We start from the raw sequence: 24,291 nt of genomic DNA, 5'->3' as shown, positions 1-24,291 counted from the left end.
CTCTTTAAAATGTATGGATTAAATTATTTTTTAGTATAGTTACCCTATTGTGCTATCAAATAGTAGGTCTTATTCATTCTTTCTATTTTTTTTTTTTTGTACCCATCCTTTGTAATGTTTTATTGACCTTTCAGGACATCCAGAATCACACTTACCATTAGTTTACACACTGAAAATCGTGGTTGGCGAAATGTCTTGGGTGTGTAACAACTGGCAAGCTCATCCAAGCCAGTGCCCCAGAACTACCTCCGCAAGGAGCTGACATTTATGTCAAATGCGGGAATTATGGCCCCATTCTCTGCAGATGCTGTAAGGGGTTGGCATTTTGTCGAAGGGGAGAATCATCAGTTGAAGGGCTAAGATCTGCTTCTGTTGCTGTCACAGTGCAGAGTGGGACTCCTTCATATTCTAGGCAGGTCAGATGGGGAAAGGTGGCAAAGCATTTGAAGGAAACAGAAGAATAGAAGGTAGATGAAATGAAATGGGTCAATACCAAAAATAAGAAACAGAGGATCCACTTGGCTCAAGTAAATGGCACTAAATGTGATTAAGAAATAGGATATGGCTGGGTGTGGTGGCTCATGCCTGGAATCCCAGCAGTTTGGGAGGTCAAGGTGGGAGGATCACTTGAGGTCAGGAGTTCGAGACCAGGCTGGCCAACATGGTGAAACCCTGTTTCTACTAAAAATACCAAAATTAGCCAGGTGTGGTGGTGCATGCCTGCAGTCCAGCTACTTGGGAGGCCGAGGCAGGAGAATGACTTGAACCCGGGAGGCAGAGGTTGCAGTGAGCCGAGATTGTACCATTCATTGTACTCCAGCCTGGGCGACAGAGCAATTCCATCTCAAAAAGAAATAAGAACTGCTTAAAGTTTTGATCCTATTTCTTAATCATATTTAATGCCATTTACTTGAGCCAAATGGACCCTTTGGGCAGCAGCAAGTGTTGTGCCAAAAGGAGAAGGGGAGTGAACATCTTGCAGGAACAAGCGGACAGCCTGTGGGAAATGGAGTAGATGGGGAGTCTCAGCTGTAAAACTGGAATCCCAATTGCAAACAAAGATTCATAAACGATCACTGAATCAGCAAAGCTGCGAATGGCTTGATTAGACACTGTCTTGCAAACTCTACTTTTAAGAGGTTGAATCTGAAAAAATAAAGCTGCATGGCTTTGGTTAGAAATTAAGATATTCAGTTAAAAGTTAAGTTCCTCCTTGAGGACTGTGAAACCATAGTGCCAGTGTCTCAGGGGAATTACAGAAGCTCCTGGAACATGATGCTCCTGTTCTTTCATCAAATAATATGTCAAAGTGTGAGTGAGGTTGTGGGTGACAGACCAGATGTGGTGACACTCATACTGAAGCTGATTTTCCTGCAATTATTTATCACTCATGGTCTGCATTAGATTAAAGAGGACATGAAATCTATTTGGCCAAAGCTGAGTATCTTCTGACTATTTGGATGGAAAAAATGAAGGGTTGGTGAAACTGACATGTCAAAACAAGAACTATGTGAGCATGTTCTGACTTTCCCTATGAGGGAAGGTGATAGGGAGATAGAGACACTCCCTATAGGTGATAGGAGACAAGAGGATAGCATTGGTTGGCATCCTCCTTTCTGCTTGGAGAGTCTCAGTACTTTGAAGCTCTAGGCATGAAGCACTGCCTCATCTACTGTTCCAGGTCTGGCTGGTAGAGAGGGCTTGGTGCAAGTGCCAGAGAAGAGCATAATATCTTGCAAAGTAAGCCTCTTGGAAAAAATTATCTTAGTCTTCTATAATTATAGAAATAATAAATGTTCACAATAGAAAAATTGGGAATTTTAGAAAGAGTAGAAAAAGAAATCCCTATAATTTCCTCATCCAAAGGCAGTTACTATTAAATTTGGGTATATTTCCTACAAGCATTTTTTCTTATGCATGCGTTTCTTTTTTACATAGCTATGATCGTGAAAACAAGATAATTCATGTCCTGTGTTACTCATTTGACATATTCCATAAGTAAGCTCCATTTTAGAAAGTAACAAAATGATGCCGTACATTTGTTTTTTTTGTTTATGTTTTTATAAAGCATGTGGATTACGTTAATAAGAAGAAAGGGAAAATGTTGTAGATCCTCTGCACAAGTACTTATTTCCCTCCAAACCCCCTTTTTATAATACATATTGTTGATTTTATAGAGTGACCTGATCAATGTACATGCCCGGGCTCAAATCACAGCTATTCTTTAATACTTTGGGCTACTTCATTGCTATTATTGCTTGTTACTAATATGTAAGATGAGGAAAAGAAAACCTTTTGGTGGGTATTGGGACTGGGAGGGTGGGCATTGGGGACAGATGAACCAAAGCTGGGTATGGAAGGAAACCTGACTTCATACCAGAAAACAAAACAAAAAAGAAAGAAAAAACCATCTAGAGGCCAGTTGGGAAGAGAAGGAAGCAGAAACAGACAGAAACAAACAATAGGATATGAGGTTCAGGTTTCTTTACCAAAAAAACACAGACCTTTCATGACTGTAGACAAGACTGAGAGAGAAACAAAGCCTCCCCACCCTGAAAGTCCCCCGAAAGGAAAAACATCAGGAAAAGGAAACTGGTAGGAAATGATTGGAAGAACCAAAGAACAGTCCTTCTAAACAGAATGTTAGGTGGTGTATAATATAGGTTTTCAGGTTCTCCATTTGTGGGCATATCTGGGAGAGTCCAGTCGTATATGTGCTAGTGGTGAGCTGGTGGGAGATGCTGTAGTCACTAGTGCTGGTTTGGCAGACAACCAGATAATAGAACTAATTAGGTTAGTTTCTCTTCTTATATTAACCAAAAGTTCTTATATTAACTAAAAGTGCTATTATAAAATAGCACTTGTAAGTTGCCTGTGGAAAATAATGTTTTGAGATGTTTTTAAAGAGGCTCTTAAGCATGGCATCTTAGGATCTGTGACCCCTGTGAGTGGAAGCTGACCCTCTTGGCTGTTATTTAATAACACACGTATATCTAGACTGAAACCTTAAGAATGTTTCCTGAAACATGGGAGCAGGAGGACCTTAGCAGAACTCTTCTGAAAAATATGTTTTCAATCCTAATTTTTGGCAGATCTCTCTCTATGTACCAGGCTACAGAGTTTCTGTGGAGACCTTTCTTTTTTTCTTTTCTCTTTTTTTGGGGAATTGGGGAGTTCTCTCTTTACCACAAACTAAAGCTTCCCAGTGAATCATTTTGAAGTAAAGGGGCTGGGAGACAGTGAAATATCCCAAGAAGACCACTGCGAAGGCATAGTTATTTGTATAAATTCCAACTCAAATTTTATTCTTTTTGTTCACTTCGAGGAAATTTTCTCATTATGGTTGTTGAGGTTTCAAAACCAAGGTTGAGAATCATGGTCAGAGATCCCTGAGGGAGCTCTGCAGTGCTGAAATCACCCCTAACAGAGTGGGTTTTCAGTATTTTTGGGAATTAGAGAAATGGAGTTCTACTTTTATCTCAACTGATTACAGAAAGTATTAATGAAAGTCCATGTGTATTAGTTCACAGATTTTCAATGATTATCACCAGTGAGATCACAGATGTGTGGGAAATGGGAAAACTTTGGGGGAAGAAAGTGGTGAAAAAATTTCCTAATCACTTCAACTTATAAGATGATTAAACCTTTAAAAGTTAATTATTTTTGAACATTAAGAAAAATCATGTGACTGTAATTTGCTGTCACAGGGTCATTTGTTGGACTTTGAAGTGTACAGAATGGGATGAAGAGAGTGGGTTGATGTTTACACTAATGTCTTAAGGGCATTATGAGGATACCTGATGCTTGGCATTAGTACTAACCTACTGTTAGTACATTCTAAATTACCTTTTTCTTTCATTTTACAAGCCAACTTTTTGAAGTGTAGTAAGGGAGGGAAAAATGGCAGTACTTTCTCTGAACTCTAAATTTTCCTTCTCCAAAATGAGATTCTTGACCCCAAATAAACCAACTTAGTGACTAAGCAAATTTCATGTATTCTATTCCTAAAGACTCCTTTAGTTTGATATTTCAATCAAATGATTAGATTATAAACTTCAAACAAGTAGAAACTCTTAAGAAAACAACAACAAATCTGCAAAACATGAAACAAATGAAAAACATGAAATATGTTCTGGAAATGATATCTATAAAGTTTGTTTTATAAAAAGTTAAAATAATACCACTGAGGGATTTCTTCCCCTTTTCTTGTGTTGAAACACTTCAGAATACCCATATATACAGGCATTTACAAAAAAAAAATATATTTACAAAGGGATCATTGGCCAGCAGGCTTGATTGCAGTGTAAGAGTGAGTGTGTGTGAGTGTGTATGTGTCTGTGTGTGTGTGTGTAGGCTTGTTTTACACTGATTATCCAGTGGCTAATTCCATGGAAGGGACTTTAGGGCAATTAAGATTCTGGTTAGCTTTCATGCCAGGCAGCATAAGTTCTAACCATTTATTGGTACAATTTGCTTTACCTTTTAGAGTGGCTAATTTAAATGACATTTTTATGAAACATGGCCCCTTACTTGAAGCATGGGCAAGAAAGCCAACAGAATTTATTCCTTTTCCCCTGCAACATCACCAAATAATTGATTTGCAATCAGAATTAAAAGAACATTTGACAGTTATGAAATGGGTACTTACTCTGATACTTCTGATTAGTTGTGCAACAAATTCACGAAAAATTACCAGATTAATTTTTACTTTATTTCTTCAGGACTGGGGTTTTTCGATGGTTTCAAATTTAGGGTCTTCAAATTTGAAATTAGATAACATATTCCTGTCTGCTTTAAGCTTTAGAAGCTCACTCTCCAGCTCTTGGTGGTGCTCTGGGCCAGTATCAGCAGGTCCTCCAGATGCCTGTTGCTTAGATTTGTATTCCCTAATCTTGTCCATGAAGAGTTTCTGGATGGGATCAAGTTCCTTGTTAAATGCCACTGTGTAACACCAATGTGCCTCTGCAAATGGAGTGAGACTACTGACTGAATGACAGAGGAGAACCTGAAAATCCTCTGAAGAATCATGGTGACTCTGTGTGCCTGAGCCACCACCTCTGCCACTGCTGTCAGAATCTATTCTTTACATTATGAGGCTTCACTGAAGATGTGCTGCTCAAGTATAGGGAGAAGTGGTACAATCAGAGGTCAAATAGGAGACCCACTAGGAAGCAGTCTGTTGATTCTTCATAATATTTAAAATAACAGAAAATCAGAATAAAGAGTTAAGTTGGGCTGGGTGCAGTGCCTCATGCCTGTAATCTCAGCACTTTGGGAGGCCAAGGTGGGAGGATCACCTGAGCTCACAAGTTCAAGACCAACCTGGGCAACATAGCGAGACCCTGTCTCTACAAAAATTTTAAAAAATTAGCCGGGCATGGTACATGCCTGTGGTCCTAGCTATTCAGGAGGCTGAGGTGGGAGGATGGCTTGAGCCCAGGAGTTCAAGGCTGCAGTGAGCAGTGATTGCACCTCTGCACTCCAGCCTGGATGACAGAGTGAGACCCTGTTTAAAAAAAAAAAAAAAAAAAAAGTCAAGTTGATGGTGTCCAGAGCTTGGGGAAACTTGAATTGAGCTAGGTAGGTTCATCCAGGTTATTGAGATTTGTCTGCCAATGAAATTTCAGCCCATCTAACTGAGATAGATTCATCTGCCACACAGATGCCAAATGGAAACCTCTCAGGGAGTTCACTCTTGAGATCTCATTAACCCCATGGAGACACTGTTTTTTTCCTGTGAATCAGAATTACTTTCAGCATACTTTAATTAGTTTCCTTAGAGTTACATGGCAACTTCACATAGTAAGAACTTAAGCAAAATCAATGGAGCTTAATGCAGGACTTGAATTCTACATATCTGAATATGGATGCAAACATTCTTTTAGCATCAGTTCCACAAACATTTAGTGAATATAGATTCTATACTTGTTGCTCCCATTCTTTAAAATTTTTTAAATAAAGTTTTTTAAGAAGAGTTATAGGTTTACATACTTTATTTCGATTCCTTATTTTTCACCTGATTTCCATTTTCTCTTCCGGCATCCCATTACAATCAAGCTGCCGTTAATAAATTCTAGTCAGGAATTTTGTAGAATGTCCCTTTATTGGGGTTTTTCTGCTTGTTTTCATCATTACACTGAGAATTACGGGTTTTGGGAAGAAGACCCAAAGGTAAAGTGCTGTTTTCATCACACCATATAAAAGGTACATACTATCAATGTTCATTGTCACTGTTAATGTTGACCTTGATCACCTGGCTGAGGTAGTGTTGGTCTGGTTTCTCCACTGTAAAGTTACTCTTCCTCACCTCCTTTTCCATACTATGTGTAGTCCACACATAAGGAAAAAGTAGGGAGTTAATCTGTATACTTGTGGGTGTGGTGTCTACATAAATTATCTGGAATTCTTCTACATGGGAATTTTGTTTCCCCCATTACTTATTCAATCATTTATTTATGTCTGTATAGAGTCATGGATATTTATTTTGCACTCTGGGTAAAAATCAAATACTACTTTATTTGTTGTCAAAGTGTTCCATTTTTGGTAGCTGGGAACTCTTTTAGTTGGCTCTTGTATCCTTTTCACATATCATCAGCATTGTATGTATCTTTTAGGGTGGTGAAAGCGTTCTTTGATTCTTGAATTGTAGATACATGACACTATGTATATATCAAAACCCACAGAACATTAGAGTGCACCGAGTAAACCTTAATGTATGCAAATTTAAGAAGACCTTGAGGTTGGGGTATCCTAGGATGGAATGCAGAATGTGACAAAACAATCTAGCTGTATTAAAAATGTAAGAAATAACCTTACCAAAGGGAATTTTGGGTGTGGTGGAGGCAGGTGCAGAGCTATTAACTTTGCAAATGAGTGGAGTCTATAAAAATAAAGGCAACATAAACTGTACAATAAGCACCGTCCTCTAGTTGATACAGTTTTTCTCGCAGGTAAAAAGATTAAGAATTTTGATACCACTCTATATGTATTGCACAAATAAGTAAATGGATTGTGGCTAGCAGCTGCCACGTTTCTCCCTGTTGGAGTGGGTGCTTACAGATAAGCAGGGGAAAGAGGCTAGAGTAATCCATGTGGTAACAGACTAGAGTTGTAGATATCAGCAGGCACTCATGTTCAGTTAATACAGATACACATGGTTGCATACAGAAATATTTGTAGATATGTGTGTATACACAGGTTAGGATACACTTATATATTTTCTTGATCTGTCAGTTAAGAGTCCTAGATGGAACCACACCTAAGAAGCATATATAAGATGAGCCTGCCCATTTTTTTCTTTTTAAGTGAGTTTTATTTATCATATTTTATGTGAATTTTAGCTTTGGATCTATGGAATTTATAGCTCATTAATTATTAAACTCTTTGCTCATTTGATACCTCATAGTTAACTTATTTACACATGGATAACAATATAAAATCTATAGTCAGTTAAACTTTGCATTTTAAAATTGATAAAATAAGTCTGTGAACAAGTCTATGGCATGTAAGAGGTTTTGTTGGGGGTTTGGTAAAATTGGAAAGGAACATTATCAGATGCTGCTCTCCTGAAGTCCGTGGGTTCTTCCTAATAGGGGGGATTTCTTTCTCCTTAGGCTACACCAGGCACTTCCCTACCCCTGCACCCCTCCTCTGTCCAGACTTGGGGCTCTTGTTTCTCCCACCTCCAGAACCCCTCACTCACATCCACTATCTGTGCTGCCTAAGCAAGATAAATTCAAAATTCCATATGATTTATTATTCAGAACAACTGAGCAAATTCGTCCTTATTCTTTCCTTTCAAGTTATGCTCAGAAACTTCAGCATTTGAAACAAAAAGAGCTTCACCAAAGTTTCCTGTTGTTTGTCTGTTATTTTTCTTAAGATAATCATCTAGGTAGAACTTTATATCTGTAGCAATATTAACCAAGTGGTGGAAGCGTTGACAACGTAATTTTTTTTTTTTTTTCTTTTGAGACAGAGTTTCCCTCTTATTGCCCAGGCTGGAATGCAATGGTATGATCTCAGATCACTGCAACCTCCACCTCCTGGGTTCAAGAGATTCTCCTGCCTCAGCCTCCCTAGTAGCTGGGATTACAGGCACCTGCCACCACGCCCAGCTAATTTTTTTGTGTTTTTAGTAGAGATGGGGTTTCACTATTTGGCCAGGCTGGTCTCGAACTCCTGACCTCAGGCAATCCATCCACCTGACCCTTCCAAAGTTCTGGGATTGCAGGCATGAGCTACCATGCCTGGCTTGACAATATAATTCTTTAACATGTTGCTTCGATCAGGAAATCTATCATTAATATTTTATTAATATTTATCTTTATTAATAATAGATAATTATTACTATTTTCCTACCCTGAGGTGTTTTGAGTATTTTCTTATTTTCTTATTATATGTATTATATGTAGACACATATCATAATATCAGTAACTTCTTCTAGCTGGGCTTCTAGGTGGTATTCATTTTTTTCCTCTTAGAGAATAGGGGATGTAAAGACCATATCAGAACCTCTGCAGGTGCACATAAATTCTTTTGTTCAAATAAATAAGGGTAATAATGGTAGACAATAAATTAAAACATTTCGTTTTAAGCAAGATGGTATTATGGACAGTGGCATCATGTGATTCCAATTTTTGACAACAGTGGTTGTACCATGCTCCCAATTCATGTCTATTTTTTGTGATTTCAATTTTATGGGCTCTGTAAAAAATAAAAAGCACTGGGGGCGGGGGGAACTCGGGAGGAAAATCAGAATTCACACTTCATGGTGTCTGCACCTATCATTTCATTTTGAGAGGATAAAGTCCATGAATGAGTGTGACACTGCAGATGTCAACGTGCTGTTCCTACCATGCTTCTCAGAGTGACGGCATCTTGGCACAAAGGTAGGAACCATGCTCGTAAAGATCTTCATTTTCTGTACAACATAATAGCCTCCCCATGAAAGCCACCCATTTCACCGGGTGCCTGGCATTGTTAGATCCACAGGAGGACTGTTTGTGTTGAGCTTGCTGAGAGATGACATTGTGGCTTCTAAGGGATTTTGAGGAAGGCTTTATCTATCCCTGATTTTCACCTTATTCTAGAAGTTAAGGCTGCATATGATGAAGCATATGTTTAAGTTGTCACTGCAGTGGTTCAAGTTATCCAGGAAAGGCTTATCCTAGCCTCAGAGGCCTTGCCTCCTTTTATCTGGATTTGTTCCAGGAACAATGTCTAGTAGTAGTAAAAACTGTGGTGTCTTGGTGGCTTAACAATGGAGTAGAGAAGCAAAGCAAATCTTCCTCTTCGAGCTCCTTCCCTTCTTCTTCTTCTTCTTCCTTCTTCTCCTCCTGCTGTTTCTGTCTTGGTATGATTTTCTTGGAACTTCCTTGCACATTGCCATGTCTCAGTTTTGAAAACCAAATGATTACTTCTGAGGGTCAAATTGAGACTATTTCAGTGGCCAGGAACCATGGCTCATGCCTGTAATCCCAGCACTTTGGCGGGCCGTGGCAGGCAGATCACTTGAGGTCATGAATTCAAGACCAGCCTGGCCATGGCACATTTTTTGTAATCCCAGCTACTTGGGAAGCTGAGGAGACAGGAGAATCGCTTGAGCCTGGATGGCGGAAGTAGCAGTGAGCCGAGATCACGTGATTGCACTCCAACCTGGGTGATAGAGCAAGACTGTGTGTGTGTGTGTGGTTTTTTTGTTTTTTTTTTTTTGAGACAGACTATTTCAGTGTCTATAACATAGAAGAGTAATATATGAAAGGGAAATTTTATTTACATTCAACATTTAAAGTTGTTGAAAATTTACTTATGTTAAGTTCTTCACTGTTATAATCTCATTGGATCCTCACAATAACCCTTTAAAGTACAGGTGTTATGATTCCATTCGCTATGAGACAACTAAGTCTCAGAAAATGTGAATGACTTGTTTAGGGCCACTAAGTGATGGAGCCATTATCTGAGTCCAGATATCTGTGTTTCCCAAACCCATGATTTTTCTTTTTAGCTTGTGGTGCATTAAAAATGTGACACAGTTCTTGCTCACTAAGAATTTTGGGTCCCCCTGGAAGATGAGAAAACTGTACAAATACTGTAATTCAGACCAAACTGTAAATACTTCTTTGAGATTTAATTTCATCAAGGTTGAAAGGCAGGTTAATGTCTAAATGAAGATCAAGGAAAGTTTTTTTATGTGGGTCTTTTAGAAAGCTGAAACTTCAAGGCGGCAGCATCTTCCCTAAATAATTATAACCTCATGGAAGTTCTTTTCTAGGTGAAGAATTTTCTAATTAAAGGAGGCATATTCAGGTGAAGGTATCTTCTGTGAAAGCATTCATACTCTTACATGGTAATGGTTGTATGATATATGGTGAAAGGGTGGCCTGGGGGATATGTCATTGAATTCTGCTGTCTGCAATTGCAATCAGCCAGTAACAGTCACCTGTTGAATATGAATGAGATGTAAATAACATCTTGAATTAATTTGAATGCAATTATATTGATAAAATGGAAAAAAAAATACCCACCTCAATTACTATAGAAAACAAGGAGAATAAATGACCCACATCTTCAGAAGAAATGTGTTGGTGAGCAAGGAAGTAAGCTGGCCTAAAAATAAAAGGGGCTGTGCAAACATGGCTGGTCAGTAGAAATCATTTTATTATTTAGAAAACACTGAAAAATAGTGAAGCAAATGAGGACATTGGAAAGTCTCTTCTTTTGATATCTGAGGTATTTTCACATATATCAGTTGGGTGTCTCACATGTATTAGTTAAGTTGTTCAATACTATTTCAGAATAATTTTGACATCAAGAATCACTTGATATGTAATTGGTCAACAAGGACTGCATTTGGGAGAATTAGATCAGGATGAATCTGTCTGGAATCTCAACTAATAGAAATACTTTTTATGGAGTTTTTTCGTCTCTCTCTTTGTCTGTATTGCCCTGAAGTTCTTCTGACCTGTCACTAGTAGTCATAGGAGGAACAGCCTATTCCAGTAACTTGCTGATGTGGGGTTTATCTACCTCCTAGTTGAGTGACTCTAAAACTTCTATAGGCATAAGAATTGCTTGGGATAGGGGTGGTGCTTGTTGTAAATTATTGCAGGTTCCTGGGCCACCCTCAGAGAGACTGATTCAACACACCTGGGATGGGAATCTCATAATCTGCATTTACAACGAACAGTTTTCCCTTAGGCCCCTACCTCCATTCTGATGCCTCTGAGAAATTCTGCCCCCGATTCTGCTTTCTCTACATTTGTAGCCTTCTGAACACTTTGTCGCATTTCTGACCAACTTAATAAAACAAGTTAGGGAGCCCCTATAGATTGTATTACTTTCGTTCTGTTTGTAATTTAATAAGAAACATGTCTCCCTCTTTCCCATAGCATCAGTCAACTGTAAGAAGTAAAGTGTTCCTGTACCTTTAGTTAAGGGGATAGTGTAGTAGAGGTTTAACATGGGCTGTGTAGCTAGGAGCTACAAAACCCACTCCCACCAATTCAGGATGAGGACTTTAGTATTTCTAACCACCTCGGAAATGTTGCATTTCAAAGGATTCTTTAATGGTAACAAGTAGAGCTGAAGAAAAGTAACAACATCTCCTGATCCAACAGTATTTTGGTTTGGTGATTGTCCACACTAGTGAAGGTCCCCTTTCCTTGGTCTACAGACAACTTAGAAGCAGCCAAAGGGCCATAGACTTATGCACACTCTCATCATTGCCTGCAGCCTCAGAACAATGGATTTTCTCTACCCAGAAGTACTATTCTTTTGACAACTGTTGTGCTAAACAAAACACAAATATATATTCTAAATACTTTATAATAGTTCTTATAGATGTTTTTGTCAAAATATGTGTTTTTAATCAGTTGTCATGTACAGGTTCTTCATCCACAGGGTAAAGGTCATTTATATGGGAGACTGACTATTGTAAATCATTAATTCCTTCAGCAACTGCCTACAGCATCCTGGGCACCATTTTGTGCTCTAAAATTGAGAGTGAATGTAAATACTCTTCCACAAGATTTGGTATATTTTCTAATTAAAGATCCATATGGACTAAAACTCTTTTACTGGATATAAGGGCCAAAAGTTACATATTCTTATAATTATACCCAGCTGGTTGAGAATAATATGTACTTATTCATCAAATTAAAAGCCAGAGGCTTGGCACGGTGGCTCTGCCTGTAATCTCAGCACTCTGGGAGGCCAAGGTGGGTGGATCACCTGAGGTCAGGAGTTCGAGACCAGCCTGGCTGACATAGCAATAACACATCTCTACTAAAAATACAAAAAGTAGCCGGGTGTGGTGGCGCATGCCTGTAGATGCGACTATTCAGGAGGCTGAGGCAGGAGAATTGCTTGAACCCAGGAGGCAGAGGTTGAAGTGAGCCAAGATCCTGCCACTGCACTCCAGCCTGGGTGACAGAGTGAGCCTGTCTCAAAAAAAAAAAAAAAAAAAAAAAAAAAAAAAAAAAAGCCACAAAATAGAAAATATATCAATATTTCTTTCCACTTAGTTGCAATGTTTGTAACTATAGTTGTATTTTGTTTTAGTTGTATGTTTATGTGACAAACTATATAAAAACACAGCAGTGATTTATGTAATTCTGATTTTGATTTAAATTTGAAATTAAGTAGTCTCTCCCCTTTCTCCTCTTCTCCCTGTAGCCCGCACTCAACCCCTATCCAATCAGACAGGATTAGCTTCCATGGAGCAGGCTATGCAGCTATTTTCTTGCACAGCGTGGCACAGTAGTACTGACAATTTAGGAAATAATTGAAGCAAAGAAATGAATGTTAATTAAGACACATACTGTCAGCTTCTAAATCTGCAGACTTAATGGATCCTCATATTATTTCCAATGTCCTTTAGTTTATTTGGACATCAGGTGACCTCACAAAACAAAACAAACATTTCTTGCTATCGTTTCTACTAAAAGAAATGCTTAAAAGAGACTCCCTGATAACATTTGGGATATCTTTTTTTTTCCACTGCAGATCTCGGCTGTTGTGCTTGAGCTTATTTGGGGCATGCATATCTATGTGCCTATAGGAAGCAGAGAAGTGAGCCTGAGCAGTGCCACGATTTATGGGGAGGCAGTAATGAGCTTCTCCTGAATGCTAATTACTGGAGAATTGTTCAGGGAGACTGCAAGAACTGTTGGTTTGTGGTAAATTAGTCACCAACTCTATTGAGATGGACTGAAAGTTTAGATCAGAGCTATAAAGGCGCCAAAATCCTGATGATTGACGGCCAAACTTGGTGACAGGACCAATATGGAAATACCCCAATTGTGCTAAATAGTGGCAGATAACTTTGTATGAATCTAATGAAACGAGTACAATCTATATAAAAGTTAAAACTTCCAACCACATTAGGATTAAAAGGGTGGTGAGACTGGATTCTTAAATGAATGATCAGAGCTGTTTTGGTTCTTAGATCCGAAAAGCTACCCAAGCTGCCAATGGTATGAAAGAACAGTCTGCTCTGGAAAGAGCTCTTCCTGGAGTCTGCTGCCCTTCATTTGCCTGGGGATCAAGCTTTCTGGCTGTCCACACACATAAACCTCAACCTTTATCTAACACAGCACTGGGTGGCTCTTCCGAGAAGCGATACTCTCACTCAAAACAAGCCTGCATTCGGGGGCTTTTCTTCAATCACAGGCAGCTCTCTTTTAATTCCCAGTTACCGTCCTCCTTCATTTCCATTTCCAGCAACGAGAAGAGGGGAGTTAATGATTCATTTGCTCCCAATGACCTTTTGAATAAGTGGACTGCAGTGTTTGAGCCACTCTTAGCTCCCCGCCTTCTCCCTCCTTTACTTCCCTAGTTTGGCTTTAATATTTACAGCCTCCTTGTCGGTCTACACGCCTGAATGCCCGAAGGAAGCAAAACATTTATTGCCTTTCCCTCCCTGGTGTGCAGGAGCTATTTCATCCAGTTTCATTCCTTCCCTTTACATCACACGGGGAGGCTTGCCTCCTGACTGGGGACGCCCCGAGTTCTTCCCAAGTCTCTACTGTTTCATCTGTTGATTTCACCAAAACAAAAAGATGGATTCTGACTCCGACTCACCTTTTAACTACTCGTGGCCTTCCTTTCCCAAAATGAAGATTCGAAGAAGGACGCCCAAACAAGGTAGATTGCAGTATCTTTTCTTTCTTTCATGGGCAAAACGAGACATTCTATTCTTACCTTTCTTTTCCTTGTTTCTTTGCCAGACTGTTTTTCCAATGTAGCGCGTGTTTATACGTGCCTTTATAAAACTCTCGCTGTACCGATACATACAGATTTCTGAGGCAAACCTACTAATTCTTATGTTCCTTTCACTTCGAATCTACCTACCTTGGTGTTATTATGTATGTGCAATTCTCTTTTTAAAAAAAAGAAAGAAGGGAGTTTAGTATAAGGTAAATGTTTTGGATTCACTTAAATCAGAATTACCTTGGAGTTACCTTGACAATAAAGAGTCCTGTTGATTTAAACATGTTCAGTCTTTGTGGGATTTGCAGAGAATACGCATGTGTTTCATACCCAGTTTCTGCATCTTTTGTTTTAGTTTTCAAGTGTATAGTAATTAAAAAAATTTTTTTGTAATTAAGAAAATTTTTCTATTTTATACTATTTTATTGATTTTATAGACGTTATAAGGAAAGGATTTGAAAAAAATACTTTCAACACAAAAGCCTGTATATCTTCAGAGAATATAGTCACATATTAAATAGTTTACCAAAAATAATTATCAAGTAAGTAAAATCCTTTACTGCTGAAGGAAGAAGAGCCATTTATCTGAGCATGATTGATAATATAATGGGTTTGCATTGCTTATTCTCTCTTACTTAAAGCTCATTCTTGTTGTAGTGTGGGCCATGGAAACAAGGGGCAAGCTGGTGTTAGGGTGCAGAAGCGGTACCCTGAGAAGCTGTTGTCCCATCCTCGGCTGGGCTTAGTTGGCGGTGATTGTTGCCTTCTGAGGTTTAAAAAAATAAGATAGTGTGTAATCCTTCCCCTTTCTTGTCTTGTGCAGGGACGCGTGTGGTTATGTTTTTAATTCAAGGAGAAAAGGAACATTTTCATAAACTTACAACCAGGAAAGGTGTTTCTAAGCGGGTTGCCTCTGCAGCACTGTCCTTCGGGAGCATACCTGTCCTAGGGAGCAGGATGGCTTACCCTGTCACCCTGTGCTTCTCCCAGAGGAGGATGGACACGAGCAGTTGGCAGCATACCAGCCTAGCTTCGAGCATCTTCTTTCTTCCTTCTGAAATAAAATAGAAGTGTTTATTTGGCTTGTTTGCTCTTTAGCTTAGACCAAGGCCAACCCCAGGAATAAGATGTGCTTACCATCTAGGGCTAGTAGAAAGACTCAGCCTGAACACATTTTTCATGTTGCTCAGCTGCCATCCTTCAAATTCTATCATTGAAGACTTGAATAGCTTATATTCAATATACTATTTTAAGACATTAAAATTAATGTTTTAAAAATTTATTTTTTTATCTAAGAAAATTGATTTTTCTATTTTATTGATTTTATAGATGTTATAAGGAACAGATTGAAAAAAATTTCAACACAAAAGACTGTATATCTTTGGTGGATACAGTCGTATATTAAAAGGCCATGATATATGTAACTTACTATTAAATGATTCAGGGGGTGAATCATATGTGTGTGTGTGTGTGTGTATATATATATATATATATGTGTGTGTGTATATATATATATATATAAAACAGTACAAGCATGTGCTTATAAAACAAGCTTGTACACAAATAGAAAATGGAGTAAAATGTTAACAATATGTAGATCTGGGTAAATAGTATATATTGCTATTTTTTTTGTGCTGCTGTTACTCTTTCAGCTTAAAAAAAATTAGTGGATATCCTTTAGCTTTTCTGTAAGTTCGAAATTATTCCCAAATAGTAAATAAAAAACCATGTAAATTGTTTTTGAGAGAGGAGATACACAAAGTTATTATTACTTTGGAGTGAATATTATTAGTTCTGGTACATTGAAAGCTTCTAGAGGGTAGGTACCATTCTGTAGAGTCTACCAAATCTCTGTGTCAATTCTAACCCAGTTAAATTTGGGGTGTAATCTGCTTTATTTAGTTTTGTATTTATGTGGCCCAACGTTGTTGGGACCTGGGTGGCCTAACACTAGAGGGACATGGGATTAATGATGAGGAGGCCAGTGGAGAGCTTTGAGAGTCTGTTGGAGTTGTAGGGAATGCATTCATCATGCTCTCCTTTTAAATCCAAAGTTGAAGCATGGCTAGTATGAGCTGCAACAGAAAGTCATAGCATAGCTATGTATAAATTAAACATGATTCAAGTGAAAGCAGGTACCTGGGATATGGAAATGATTAACTATTTGCCACTGATAAAAGATGAGTGAAAATTAGGTTGGTAGCAGAGAGGTGGGGATTGTTAGACCATGTTCCACACTTACGTTCTTTATGAAATCATGGTGATTTAGTTATGAAGAGTGGGTTCGGTCATGCTGTAATGCTAGCTGGACGGAGTCACAGAATCACAGATCCTTAGAGCCTAAAGGGCCTTAGAGACAATCTGGTCCAATTCCCTCATTTGACAGAGGAGGGCAACAGTGATGTAAGGGGGCATTATTCATATGTTCAACAAACATCTGGGGTGGGGGGTGGCAGGCACTGTTCTTGAGGGTATGGTGAAGTAATGACCCTGACAGATGCTGTCTCTGCTTACAGGGATCTTAATGTGGGGACCCATCTCCCAGGACTCAGACATGCCCCCTCCATATAGTGGAAGAAATACCAAGGGACTTGGTTTTTTAGCCTGATGGCCATTTGGGAACTGTGGTCTCTTGTTGCTTAAAGGATATCATAAGAATTTTTGTCAGTCTTCAGAACTGAGGTGGCTTGAATTTCTTAATCATTCTTCCCTTCCTTCTAATCACCACCAACATCATTCTCAGATGTAGGTTCAAGTCACCCGAGAAATCATGAAGGTGGCTTTGAGGGCTTGGAATTACTGGCTTATTGGCAAACCTCTCTTGAATTTGATCAGAAATAGTGTCTGATGTTCTCTCGTGTTCTTTCCTTGTCCTGACCTCCATTGTCAAGTATTTCCTTTGTTTAATATCTCCTCCTGTCCTAGTTTTCACTATTTTTTTGATAGAAACCCAGACACATATATATTACTGGCTTGTGGAGGGAGTGATGTGAAAATTTAGAGCAAGGATTGGTAACAAGAGGAAAATAACATTAGCAGAAACTCACTAATACCATATTTCAATTAAAAAGTATATCTAGTACTTTCTTATCCTCACCCCTTCAGAGGGAAGATAAGAGGATGTGACTTGGAAGCAGGGCCTTTGGAAAAGACCCATGTCCAGCACGGAGCACGATGAAAGCAGTTAAAACCAGGCTGCCCAAAATGTACTCCTAGGGTTCCCAAAAGTTGGCTTGTTCCTTTCATAGGTAGCGCCAGGAAAGGCTGTACTAGCAGCCCAGCAGTTAATGATTGGAGTGGGCCAGAATCCATTACTGTTCCACTTGAAGGGCTCCAGGAATGCCTGATTTTCTGTTTTTTTTTTTTTTTTTTTTTTTTTTTAAGTAGGAGATTCAGTCAACAAATTTATTGCTTATTAATCAAGGGTTGAAAAATGTAGGAATTAGGCTTTACCCAAGGTTCTCATAATTGTCATTCAGTCTTTAAAATGCATACTTTAGTATAAATCATTAGGCCCCAGGAAATGTTGAAATCATTCTTTTATGCCTTTTATCCACTTGTGCAACTTCTCTTGTTCTCTCCTTCCCCAGTTTATATCATATGCTACCTCTCCAATGACACATAGTGTGAACATTTTTTTTCTCTCTTTTTTCTTTTTGCTGGTGCAAAACCAGGCTACAGTTGCCAAAGAGGGCGATGCATACCAGAAAGCTTGACAACCTTGGAGAGCTTAGATAGCACTGTATTTTCTCTAATAATAATAAAAATAACTAATATTTATATGGTACCCTATTAATCATAACTACTCTTTACTGAGCTATCGTATATGCTTTATATCTATGATATATGAGTCCCAAAATAACTCTGTAATACAGATATTGTCTCTGTTTCATAGGTGAAGAAACTGAGGCTGAGTTTTACAGTTATTCCCAAAGTCATACCAGGACACATAGGGAACAGTAACCAAGGTAGAATCAAGAAGGAGAAGAAGTGAAAAATGACATATGAATAATGTGTTTTTTGCACATGTTGTCTTGTAAAAGACCTGTATATTAGATGTGTTTGTCATCTTCATTTATTAGTTGGGGACTCCAAGGCTCAGAGAGGAGAAATGAGTTGCCACAAATTAGAGCTAATAAATAGCAGAGCCAGGCCAAGAACCGGGACACTCAAAAGGCTTTGTTCTTCCTGGTATGTTTCACCACCTCTTAGTAGAGGTAAGGGATGGTAAACTTCAATAGGTAGCTACCTTGGGTTCAAAAGGTGCCATCGTGCCTCCCCATCTTAGCTCCTCCCTCTCCTTTGTGTATCTTTACTAGGAGGAGAATTGACAGGGGGAGACTCTGGAGGAGCAAGATGGTAGGGTTGTTTCTGCATCTTGATACCTTCCTCCTATACACAGATACAGTACTTAAATACATCATTGGATTGGGATTGGGAACAGATGCACAGATGCCTGGAGCACAGGATGGTTGGCTTAGGAGAGGAAGAGACAGGATGAATTGGGAAAAAAAAGGGGCTGGGAGTGCTTTCCACTGTGGCCTGGAAGGTTTACAGGTTTATCCCAGACAAAAAGATACAGTTAGAGAGATTTAGCATGCTCGGAATGGAGACCTAAGACCCTGAGACCATTGTTTTGGCCTATTTCATGAGCTCATTTCATGTTTAGAGGGCAGGCACCTAATCTGAAAAAATAATCCTTGACACAGTAAGTAGGTGGAGGTATGATGGCATTTTAGAAATGTTAATGATTTTTAAAGGTGAGATACTTTTTTCTCATGGACTTATTTGTCTTTTTTTCTTTCCCTTCCTCCATTTTGTCAAGTTTCATCAGATGTACACATGCATGTGGATGATACATCAGATGTACACGTGCGTGTGTGTATTCAGTCTAAAAACTCCCCAAATGATAGCTGAATACCACAGGATGAGTAAGTCACTAGAGAAATCCTTATTAAGGAAGAGAAACATTTTCCTAAAGGTGACATAACCTGCTAAGATTTCTTTGGCTCTCAATGAGGAGAGTGTTTAACCTCATACAGAGCCGTTTCAATTCCAGACTCTGCCTAGAGGTCTACCATTGTCAGCGGAGTAGAGGAGACCCGTTGCAAACCCTTCGCCAAACAACATAGCTGAATACCCTCAAAGCTCCCTTTAGTTAAACAAATACTTTGCCAAATTTTTGAAAGTAAATTTTTGTTTATTTTTGGCTGCTCAAATTCTTGGACAAGGTATCGTTCTCCGTTAATCTCTGCAGGTGGAAGGGAGACAGTATTATCATTAACTGTATTCTTGTTCAGGGGACTCCTCTCCATCACTCCTGGTTTTAGGGAAGGACAAATGATTATTTATTCAGATACATTAATTAAGTAAGGTAGAAAGTGATTAAGTCCCATAGGAGAGATCAGGAAAAATTACCGTCAAAGTTCAAGGCAAAGAGACCAGTTCAAGTTGGGGGTATCATGAAAAGAATGTCATTTCAATAGCCTGTAAGGCTGTGGTGAGCTTGGTGGGGTTTTAATGGCAGGATGTTCCTTCTAAGCAAAGGACAGAGTCAGATATACATAGAATGTATCAAAGTGATAGAAAATAGCCTAGCCTTGTGGCCTGTTGATTCATGGCGATACAGAAATGTAGAGAGGTGCCAAATGTTGTGCTGGCCTGGATGGTTAGTTTTGCGTGCTTAGTATGTTTCTTCCCTTTGCTCTTTAGGAAGTGGCCCCTCCGTTACTCTGGCCATACGTCCAAATGTTGCTACCGACTTCTCACGTAACTTTGCCTTGCTGAGTGCAGCGGGATGGGCATCCCACCCAGACTAGGCCAATCACAGCACTCCTCCTGCCTGGTTCACAATGATTGGCCCGGGTTGGGCACATGATTTAATCATAGCCAATCAGAATCCTTCCCTGGGATTATTCAAACTGGAGGTTGGTGGGCAATGTCTTCTTTTTTGGGTGGCAATGCTGGATAGATTGGAGTGAAAACCTTTAGCTGGAAGAAACCAGCCTGTAGTAGGAGGAAATACTGCAAACATGAGAAGTAGATGAGTGAGAGGGTCCTACCTGGGTTCCAGGCCCTTGTTGCTGCCCAGGTTCCTACCTCTCAAGACTTCGATGCTTAATTCTTTTAGGTTTGTGAGCCACCCTCACATGCCTTCCATAAATCTCCTCCCTCACTCTTTTATGTTTGTTTTAGCAAATACAAGTGAATATTTATCCCACTTTTAACTATTAATCTCCAATTTGCTGTTTAAGATGCAGCTTGAGTGTCCTTTTTTCCAAGAGGCATTCTCTGAATTCCCTTGGAGTTCAGCATTGTAACTCCAGTGCCACTCTGCCTTGTGTATATGTTTAGGAAAGGCCGTCTTATTACTGTATTACAGCTGTTATTAAACCTCTATATCCTAAGACACTGAATTCTTTGAAGGCAGCGAGCCTGTTATCACATCTCTGGCAGCACTTGGATCCCAGAAAGTAGGCAGTAAATATTGAAAGTGTCTCGTGGCACAAATTTACCCACGCTACACCCAGATAGTCTTTATCTACAATTGATCTGATCATCTTCATGGGGTCCCACTCTATAGGCAGTGGGGCAGGGGAGGGGAAAGGATATATTTTAGTCTAATATAGAAAACTTGGTCTGATACAATAATCTAAATAGTCATTTTTGGTGACTGATCAGTGTCTTTACGTAAAATATTCAGTGTCTCAAGTTTTTTCCCTCTCCTACTCTTCCTTGTCAAGCTGCTGTTGAATGTGATTTCCTGGCGACAGTGGAGGTTAATGGCGGGGGGTGGAGGTGGAGGGATGGAAAGTCCCAATCCTTCAATCTACACTGCACCTCCTGGGTCCTCCTGGGTTCTGCTGTGGCTTGACTGGTCTAGGCTCTTCCCTAAGGCATGAGTGCTTTATTACTGGGTGTTCTGGCATCTGTGATAAAGGTCAGCAGCTGGGATTGTGGTGCTAGTCAGGACCTGGTGATTCTCCTTCTGGCTTCACCCTGACTTGGCCCCACCCTGGCTCTTCCGCTACAGAAACCTTGGACTCTCTTCCCCTGGCTGCTGACCCAGATGCTTCCCCCAGAAACGTCTGCCATCTGGTCTCTTCCTTTGCACCGTGGTGGGCCTCACGACAGGCCACAAGCGCTCAATTCAGGCCACTTCCTGTTCTTCTCCGAGGCCTTCGGGATTTATGGGATCCCATTCTCACCATGTAGGCATCTGAGAGTGGCCCAGGAAAGCTGAGCCTGGCCCCGCTGCTTGACCTTGCTCTTCCTGCAAGTGTGCTTGGGTAACGGTCGTCCTCATGATAGTGTGGGGTAGCCTGCAAAGGGATCTACTGCAGAGCCCCAGACGGAAGCAGGAAAAACCCACCGGCCCTCAGAGTAGCCCCCAGCTTATTTCACACTGTTCCGCAGAGGCAGGGAAATCACTTGTCTCATCTGTCTGGTCTGTGACGTTCCTGACAATGGAGCGTCCTGGTTAAGAATGTTGACAACTCTCACATCCAGCTCTCATTCATCCCTGCCTACCCGGTGGTGTTTCCGACTTGCGCAGGATAATGAAACAGGATTCAGGAATTAAGTAGGGCTTCTCAACCAGAAGAAACAGAACAATTTGGAGGAACGCCAGGTAGTACTTGGCTTTCATCATTCATTCATCCATTTGTCCATTTATTCATTCATTCAAAATGTTTCCATTGAGAACACATAAAAAATAAGTGAAAAAACATACATTTCCATGGAGAATTCTCTATTTTTGCTAGCATAGTTTTTTGTCTATAGAACTCAATTACTTTTGAGGATATTTAGGGGGCCTGAAACACATGTGGCTGTAGGGATGGGCACTGGAGAATGGAGCTCCTCATGAATTATAAAGAAACAAAATATTTTTGTGTGCCAGTGTCTTTCCATAAGATTATAGGGGATTTAACTTATTTGTAGAGTTCTTTGTGATGATGACATATGGGGCATCTTCCTCATTAGTTTGTATTTTTAGAGTCACTTGAAGTGGTCTTATCAGAGTCTGCCACTTCATTTGAGGTCTTTCGGTTTTATCATGGTGTTTTTATATATCAGGTTTTCCTCCCCTCAGTTTGCCAGTTTTTCCTTGATGTGGACTAATTTGCTTTAGGCCTTAGAGAACTGCATCAGAAGGAAGGGGCTTGCTGATTAAATCTAATCATGCCAAAGTCCACACACCACACATGACTGAATATCTGCTTGATTGTGTGAGGGAAGCAAGGAAAGAAAAAGTTATTTATACATTCAAGAGTCCTTTTTCCAAACATAAACATAGGGACTCTTGAAGGCTACTTTGTGCTACTACAGTGAGGAGTGAGGACTTGGAAAGATTGGTTTTTGTTTTCAGAGGCCTGCATTTCACCCTGCTTCTCCTGACTTCCTTCTATGTCTCTCCTCTATTACAAGGGAAAAGGCTTATTTTCTTCTTCAATAATTTTGATTAGTTCTTTCAAAACAGCAGAATAGGACTTTTTTTTAAGGATCTCGTTTTAGAGACCCTAAGTGTACCTGTTATTTAGGAGGGAGTTTAAACTGTGCTTTTCCAGGGGGCAGGGAGGAGCTGGAGAAACAGCTCTCACTCCCAGCACCTCTGGAATCCACTGGCTTTGTCCCTAGCTGTTACTGTGGCTAACAGGACTGCCCTGAGAGGCCTGACCTCCTTCCAGGGACCACTTTTCTTGTTAAAGGATCACCAGGAAGGTGAGGTAAGTTCTGAGGGTGAATTGGGTATTTGGATTGAGACTCTAGTTTGGTGAACGGAGGTTCCCTGGGTTCTCTCAGATACTCTTGCTATGTATTAAAATCTACAGAGTTACTTTAGCTTACATGTGACCCACAGGAAATTCCTGGGCTGAGGATAATTTTGGAATTTGGATGGATCCTCTCTGTAACCTTAGATCCAGCTCAGAAGAGTACGGCCAAGACTAATATCAGGAAAAATCCTGAGAGAACCTTAGAAGAGGAATGGGCGAGGAGATGAATGCTAGTTTGCCTCTGGAAATGTCCTGTCCACCCCAATTTTTAGAGACTGGGTCTCACCCAGGCTGGAGTGCAGTGACAAGAACATAGCTCACTGCAGCTTCTAACTGCTGGGTTCAAGTGATCCTCCTGCCTCAGCCTCCTGAGTAGCTTGCATGTACAGACATGCACCACCACATCCAGCTAATTTGTTTCATTTTTTTATAGAAACAAGGTCTCGCTGTATTGTCCAGGCTGGTCTTGAACTCCTGGGCTCAAGCATTCCTCCCACCTTGGCCTCCCAAAGTGCTGGGATTATAGGCATGAGCCACTGCACCCAGCTCATAAATGTTCACTTTCATTGCGAGGGTAGGTTTTTTCTTTCTTCTGGGTCACACTAAGACCATAGGTGAAAAGGACTTTCTATAAACCTCAGAACTTGGTGAAGGTCCCTTTGAATGAGGGAATTTGGGAGATTGTATACTGCAGCGGGTGGGCTTTGCTCTCTGTCAGGACTGTTTGCGTTCTGGTTCAACCACTTAATATAATAACCCGGGCAGGTTAATCACTTTCCCTGGGCCTTAGCTTTCTTGTCTACAAAACAAATATGATAATGACTCATGCAATTATGGAGAGTAAGTTTGGCAGATGGTTAAAAAACAATTCTGTATATGCTTGGGTAAAACGTTTCCAGTTAATACATTTATACATATATTATCTGATATGGTCGACTTACTGATAACCTACCATTTTGCATAAAATCACACAGCTTTTCTTTACATAAGAGGCACATTTTAAAAATATGACTTTTTCAGACTCTTACTTTAGATATAAAGATGGTTATTGTTAAAAATCTAGAAATTACAGATAGTAAAGAGTTGAAAATAAAAACTGCTTGTATTCTATCACCTAGAAATAGCAGTTGACACCTTAGTTTATCTTTTAGGTCTTTGAGTCTTGAGTATCTTGAGTGTTGTGCTCTTAAACAAAATGAGATAATGTATCTACTGTTCTATGAATGTTTTCTCAGCAAGACTCAGCAAACTGCCAGGGGTGAATAGGACAGCGCCTGGAAGCGGGTGAACATACCTAGGTACAAGT

General features: G+C 39.8%; 1 protein-coding gene and 1 pseudogene across 4 annotated transcripts in view; one reads left to right on the top strand and one right to left on the bottom strand.

Annotated features, from left to right (window-relative positions):
• Positions 1-24,291, top strand: part of LOC105475154 (Rho guanine nucleotide exchange factor 28) — a 311,081-nt gene that overhangs the window by 174,409 nt on the left and 112,381 nt on the right. Inside the window, exon 1 of one of the 4 annotated variants that reach the window (XM_011730184.2) lies at positions 13,456-14,145. The exons of the other annotated variants lie outside the window; for them this stretch is intronic. Coding sequence (XP_011728486.2) covers positions 14,061-14,145 — 85 coding nt within the window. The 5' untranslated portion in view covers positions 13,456-14,060. Of the gene's footprint in view, positions 1-13,455; positions 14,146-24,291 lie in introns of those variants that run through there. 4 annotated transcript variants of the gene reach the window in all.
• Positions 4,718-5,028, bottom strand: LOC139363848 (ATP synthase-coupling factor 6, mitochondrial-like; annotated as a pseudogene).

Source organism: Macaca nemestrina, chromosome 6, assembly GCF_043159975.1.
Source record: "Macaca nemestrina isolate mMacNem1 chromosome 6, mMacNem.hap1, whole genome shotgun sequence".
Lineage (NCBI taxonomy): Eukaryota > Metazoa > Chordata > Mammalia > Primates > Cercopithecidae > Macaca > Macaca nemestrina.
Note: the sequence above shows the minus strand (reverse complement) of the source record. Positions and strands in the feature narration are given on the sequence as shown.